The sequence below is a fragment of the Elephantulus edwardii genome, unplaced genomic scaffold, assembly GCF_000299155.1.
Source record: "Elephantulus edwardii isolate Elephantulus edwardi_28Jun2011 unplaced genomic scaffold, EleEdw1.0 scaffold00008, whole genome shotgun sequence".
NCBI lineage: Eukaryota > Metazoa > Chordata > Mammalia > Macroscelidea > Macroscelididae > Elephantulus > Elephantulus edwardii.
This window is the reverse complement of record NW_006399758.1, coordinates 10,333,817-10,340,888: the sequence shown is the minus strand read 5'-3', so window position 1 is coordinate 10,340,888 and position 7,072 is coordinate 10,333,817. Positions and strand designations below refer to the sequence as shown.

At 43.5% G+C, this 7,072-nt stretch overlaps 1 protein-coding gene across 1 annotated transcript in view; it reads right to left on the bottom strand.

Moving 5' to 3' along the window:
• PREX2 (phosphatidylinositol-3,4,5-trisphosphate-dependent Rac exchange factor 2) overlaps positions 1-3,065 on the bottom strand; it is a 409,408-nt gene extending 406,343 nt beyond the window's left edge. Inside the window, exon 1 of the mRNA XM_006880444.1 lies at positions 2,805-3,065. Coding sequence (XP_006880506.1) covers positions 2,805-2,945 — 141 coding nt within the window. The 5' untranslated portion in view covers positions 2,946-3,065. The remainder of the gene's footprint in view (positions 1-2,804) is intronic.
• Positions 3,066-7,072: the final 4,007 nt, after the last annotated feature.

Genomic DNA, 7,072 nt, shown 5'->3' with positions numbered 1-7,072 from the left:
ATTTTACCATTTTCCATGACACTGAAGACATTGCTTCTACATATGGCTGGCATCACAGGAGTAAAATGCCTAACCATGGTATCCCAGACCCGCTTAGGGCCATCAAGTCGATTCTGGCATATGGGTCCACTCCATTCTGGCGCACGGGTTCACTCCATTTGATTTCTGATGCTGTAAATCTTTACTAGAGGAGATTGCTCATCATTCTTCATGAAGTAGCTGGTGGATTTGAACGCCAACCTTTCAAGATTTAAGGGCACAATCTAATCCATAACATTAGCTTAGTAGTACAGTGGTTAAAACATTAACAAAAGAGTGTGACTCCATGAAAGAAAATCTGCTCCTGTAAAGTTAACAAGAGTTTCTGGTGGCTTAGCGAGAAGGAGTTGGGCTGCCAAACCAAAGGGAGGCAGTTCAAATCCACCAGCTGGATCCGCTCTACTGGATAAAGATGGGCGATCTCCTCCCATGCAATTACTACTTAGGAAAACCCTCAGAGGGTGAACTAGGAATCAGTTCTAACTGAACAATATATAACAACATAAAAGTAACAGTCTACAAAATTTTATGAGGTACTTCTACTCCATCACTATGCAATGGAATCAACTAGAAAGCATATAAGAGTAAATATTAGAATTAGCTACATCCATTGAGAGAGGGCAGCTGAGTTGATCCTGACTCAATGGCACAGAACTACATCAACTGAAAGTGACTGAGCAAAGAACACGATTAGTGTAAAATTATATTCAAAATAAATTACATATTAATGCCTCATAAGCACATTTTATGCATGGTTATATGGTTATAAAACCAAAAGGAAGTCAAAGTGTATTCTTAAGACTGGCATTCGTTAAAAAAAAAAAAAGACTGGCATTCGTGATAATTGGTGTGTTTAGGTATGTCTGTGTGTGAGCACATAGGTGCAAAAGAAAAGGAAAACACAATTTATGTTATACTTTTTATAGTTTCTTATCTAACTCTATGTACTAATAATACATTTTCAACTTGACAATTAATAGCTAAGATGTGAGGAAAAATTCCTATTTCATATAAAGATCATGATATTCATTCATTCATTCACTTATTTATTTTTGGTCATGACATTTATAAAGTGTATTGTTTTTATGGTACTTTTTTTCACATGTCTCCAGAAAGGAGTAATCAAGGCTATTTAAAATGACTTTGATTCCTCAGGTCAAAGGACTCTGTTACCAAGAAAGTTTCATAAAGGTGAAAGGGGGAACTATTTTAAAAGACAAACTACTACTTGGAAACATGCTTTTTGGCAGTCATTGCCACAGGGTTGTGTACAACTTGAAATCACTAATTCCCCACATATTTTTAAATAGCCACACAATCCCAGAGAAGCCAGCCCTGTGGGTTCAACTACACCTGTGAGAGGTCAACCAGAAGCCAACCTGAGCATCTCATAATCACTTGAAACGTTGTCCATTCCTTTCTGGCATCGCCCAGAGAAGTGAATTTCCTCTGTCATGATAAGCGGAAAGATTATACAGATTGCGGAAAACTGGGCAGGAAGTTTGGTCTTTGAAACATTTCCCTTCAGACTGGGAAGGAGGAAAAAGAGTGCTGACAGGAGAAAAGTTAAGTGGCTTGAGCTCAACCTGTATGGGCTAAAAAAAGCTCCTGGTTCATTCACTGAATAATAGGAATACGCTCTTCGGGCATTTAAATCTCCTGGCTCGGGATTTAAATCTGCACATGATTTGTCCTGTCAGAGGTGACTAGCGGGATTTCAACTTCTGAGAGTATCTCGAAAGATTCTTTCACTACTAAATTTTGTTTCTCTTAGTCCTAAAATGAAGAGCCCTGGTGTCACTGGGCTGCTAATCAGACAGGTCAGGAGTTCCCTAGGCCACCTACGAGAGAAAGAAGTGGCTGTTTGGTTCCTTAACGATTTACAGCCGCGGAAATCCCAAGGAAGGTCTGCTCTGTCCCTTATGGTCGCTAAGAGTTACCCGCACTGATTTTTGTTTGGGGCCCTAAAATGAACAAAACGTTTCCAGAAAACTACGCTTAAAACTCTGAAATTAAGTTCCTGCCCTATTTCTAAGAAATCTCAAAGTTGTTTGACAAGAGCTGGATTGCACCATTCTCTCTCTCTCTCCTGGGTTTACTGGGATCAGGGGACCCACAATCAGAGCGGAGGGCGTATTAAGTCAGAGGGGAAGGAGATGTTCAGCACCAGCGGAGCACCGCATGTGGCTTTAATATCCAACAGCTGCTAGAGATCACAACCCCGCAGCTCTTTCGGAACCCCCCCAGTTGAATCCTAGGTTTCAAAGACTAAAGGTACTTCATCATCTGGTAATCTGAATAATGAACTCAAGGAAGACTCAAGGAATTTCTTTAAAAAAAAAAAAAAAAAAAAAAAAAAAGAATAGCAGACTGCTTTGAAGGGAAGGGGAGGGGGGGGGGGGGGCAGCATTAACCATTTAAGACTTAACACAAAATGCGCAGGGGACAAAGGCGCATCTACACAAAGCACTAGAGCTGAGAACGGAGGGAAGAGCCACCGCGCAGCGCGCAGCGCCCTCTCCATTCAAACCAACTTTTCAAACAGGAGCTCTCCAAGGCCGACAGCTCCGCGCGCCCCTGGATGTCTAAGTCCCTGCGGGGCGGACGCACCAGTCCGCGCGCGCCGGGGACGCGCCAACCTGTCGCCTGGTTCCCCGCGCAAGACAATGAGGCGCGCGCGCGCGCTGCCCAAGGCCACCGGCCCCGCGCCCCGCCGGCTTCCTGCGTCCCGCGCGGGGACACCGGCCGGCCCCGGGGACACTCACCGACACCAGGAACTCCAGCGTGCCCACGTAGTCGCGTTCGGTCTTCTGCAGCTCGCTGAGCACACACACGCGCAGGCGGAGCTGTTTGTCCAGGTCCTTGGTGCTCTCCGCGCGGCCATCCCCGCGGCTCTCCTCGCTCATGGTGGGCGGCGGGGCGCGGGGCTGGCGGCCCTGCTGCGCGCTCGCGCGGCCGTCCCGGCTCCCGACTCCCCGCCTTCCGGCCCGCAAGCGAAGAAGTTGCCGCCTCCGCCGAGTCCTTGGAGCGACGGGCACTTGAGGGGCCCCAGAACGGCCGGGGCGGGGACGAGGAGGCGGCACCCAGGAGAGAGGGCTCCTCCGGGCCGGGACCTGCGCCCCTGGCCCCGCGGCTCCGACCTCACACGGCCCGGGCTGGAGGGGAGGCAGCTCCGGCGGACACAGAGGTGCCTTGGACACTAATCAAATGCTTTGTGTCCATGTGACTCCGACCTTTCACCCTTCGCCAAATCTCAGGAAAAAGGAAACACAACTCTGGGGAAGTGTTGCGTGCCAGCTAACTAAACACACACACACACACACACACACACACACACACACACACACACGGGGCCGGGGGCGGGGGAAAGAGAGAGAATCCCGCAGTTGAGATGGAATTAAGTGGAGGTCCCCAAACCCAAGAGGGCACGCTCCCTTCAAAATGATCCCAGGCACTGCCCGCCCGGGGGCCTCGCCTCAGACTCCCGCCCTATTGTTTAGTTTTTATTGTGTTTTGTACAAATCCTGAGTGCAAAGAAACAGCTCCGCACGGTTACATAACTTGACGGGAAGAAAAACAACCGCGGTATTTACCCTCCTCTCTTTGAAAAGAAACACATTGATTTGGGGGGGGGGGGGTATTCAAGGCACAAGACGGGTGTGCTTTTAAACGCGCCCTCACACACACACACACACACACACACACACACACACGCCCCATGGGGACTGTTTGACGGAACAGACACACTTCTCTTCGCCTTCGGAATTGAATTAGCATAATAAATGAAGATACTATGGGAAAGTGACAGCCTGGCCCATACAATAAACTTCAGATACAATGACATCGCCACTGAGCTGTGCTGTGTTTGGGAGGAAAACACTTTGCATGTCTATAACCTCTTTTCAATATCAAGATAGTATGAATATTGAACCAGAGCCAAAGATACTGCAGTCCGTTTTGTTAGTAAGAACTGTTGTGCTTTAAGAAAGTGTTGCTAATTTGAACGGATAAGGAAAGAGCTGCTACTGAATAGCCATTAAAAGTTGGGGATATATAGACATACAAATGTACACACGACGTATTGTCCGTTACCTTAGATCAGTGACTGCATATACTCTGGGTTTACTTTTTCTAGAATTTAAGAAAAGGCATGCACAGTATGTCCTGGGTTTAATGTTTTCATGTTTACTGTCTTTTTCAACACTTAAGACACCTAATCAGAATCTCCAAGTATGGAATATTTCCAATTAATTTAAAAGGCAAACAAAACAAACCAGTCTGTATGTTTGTGCCTTGAAATTATCTACAGATAGTTTTCAGAGTAGTTCTTTTTCTTATTTAGAACAGCTTTAAACATCCATAAATGATTGCATTTAAACAAACTCAATAGTGAGTACTTCAGATGCAAGAACGTGCACTGTTGATCTGTACCAGTAGTTGAAAGCAATAACAAAACTCAAAGAAATAAAAATGCTTTTCACCTTATTTACATGAGAATAATTATCGCTTTTCCAGATGATGCCTTTTCAGAGCATGTTTTGTGATGACTAACTTTACTCATCTGTATTGAAATGAAGGACTGTGCTTTTTTTTTTTTTTTTACTGGAGAGTTTTAAATGATGTCTGATGAGCTGATGAACAAGATGCAAACAAGAAGCAATTTTCCCTTCTAAATCCTCCCTTCCTTGAGGTCGCCAGAAGCTAAAGGGAAACTGTAGATGGCTTCACACCCAGTAACAGAAGAACAAAAGGGGAGGCCCATTAAAGAGTAAACAATAAACAAAAGAAAAGGAAGACCTAGGAAGCCTGTTCCACTAATGAATGGACAAAACAAACAGGATCCAACCTCCTGTAGAGAGGAAGGAAGGAATGTGGGGTTTTCCTCCCCAGGTCTGTACCTTTTCCCAGTGGGGGGAGAGATTAAGTTAATAAAAAAAATGCATATTTTCCACAATACAGTTGCATATCTCTTACTGGTGCCCTTACATACACAACTGCTAATATAATTTCTTTCTGTTGCAAAAAAGTAGCTTATACACAAACTACTAGAGCTGCAGTCTCACCTCTGAGAATAATAAATTGTCTTAAGGTTGAATTCTGGAAGTTCTGGTGGCTTTGAAGTAAGGAATTGGGCTGCTAATAGAAAGGAATGCAGTTTGAATCCACCAGCTTCTCCAACAGAGAAAGATGAGCAATCTCCTTCCTTGCAATTAACTGCCTCCAAAGACGGGCTGGTCGGTCAGCTGTGAGTTGATTCCAACTTGATGGTACACAAGTTTGAGTCTACCGATAGTATTTTCACCAACCAAAGCATTTACCTCAATTCTGCAAACTGAGAACCACACAGACCCTAATTTCTGAGACAGTGTGTCTCAAAAGTCACTTGAGTATCTTGTGAATGTTTCAGACTGTTAGCTGAAAAGCTGGCCATTCAAACCATCATCATTCCATATGGAAAGATGGGCAGCCTCTTCCTTTCAGATTTACAGCCTCTCAAACTCAGAGGCGGGTTGTTATGTGCCAGATTGGACTCCAAGGTTCACACACACACACACACACACACACACACAATTTCTTGGATAAGAATTTCAGAATAGGAAGTCCTATGTTTAGTGAAGATGTTCCTCAGATTTTTCTCAGGCACACTAACATTTGAGAACTACATACAACCGAGTGAGGGAAAGAGTTACAAGTATAGCTAATGCTATTAAAAGAAAAAATACAGTGACTGTTTTGCCCAAAATAAGTTCAATGAGAGCTGGCAGAAAGAGAGTCATTGTAATTATGCAGCTCAGATTTCTTTCAGAAATGTCCTGGAGAAATCTTTCTATAATATTCTGCCCACGCTTCTGCTCCTCAGCCAAGTCTTCCATATCACTTACAATGAATGAACAATTTCAGGACACTCTACAGTACCAGGCACCCCTCAGTGGCTTCTGAGCCCTGGATGGTGTTCTTTATCCTCATCAAAGGCATCAGAGCAGAAGAAAACAGGACTGGAAGCCTTCACGTTGATGGTTCATAAGGTCTTTTATAAACTCTGAATGTGCAGCATCTCTTCTCATTTTCTTTATTGAAACGTTACACTCTTTCTGCCGGGAAAAACCAAGTAACAACCAAAATGATGGACAGAATCCAGTTTTTTGCCCAGAAACAGAACACTAATGAGGTTGAAACATCCCATAAAAATGACATGGGAGAAAAGAAGAGAGAAGAAAGAGACTGGGCAGTAAACTAGTACTGCCTCTAAATTTATTTCATATGCATGAGCTTGATTTGGTATCAGAAGGGTCAAAGAGCCAGGGTCCACTGAACAAGAGGCCTTTCAGGCTCAGGTCTAGAGAAGGATGGTCCATGGACTAAAAGACAGAAAAATCTAAGGCTGCTTCCTTACATAAAGAGAATGCCTCTGATAATACTTCACATAGAGGTCATTTTATGCTTTATGCCAATTTCTATCTTACTGTTTTCCCATATTAAAATGGATCAAATCTGATGATAAAATATAGAGAGAAGGAAAGGAAAAACAAGGTGATATTTCTTTATTGAATTGCTACACAGAAAACTCTTAAGAGTTGCATGGTTGTCATTCCCAAAGTGAATGAATTCTGGTATGTTTTTAACCACTGGGACATGTGTAAACTAACCTAGACTATGTTAAATCACTTCCAGTAGAATCATGGTGACCCTCCATTGGATTCCCAAGGTTAAAGACTTCAGTCTTTCTAAGACTGTAAATCTTTAAGGGAGGAAACTGTCCATCCCTTTCCCCCTGAGTGACTAGTTGATTTGAGCCCCCAACCTTCCAGTTACCACTAATAAGCATTACACCTCCAGGACTTCTCAGGAATATTAGAAAAACTATCATAGACTAATTGGTGCTTATATTAATGTGCTTTTTAGAATTTGAATAAGAATTAATTCTGAAAATACTTATTAAATGATCATATAATTCATGCCAACCCCTCAGTTATTTCCACTTCATTTGTATATTAATTTAGTCATAAGAAGCACAGATTACTTTAGAGGCTAT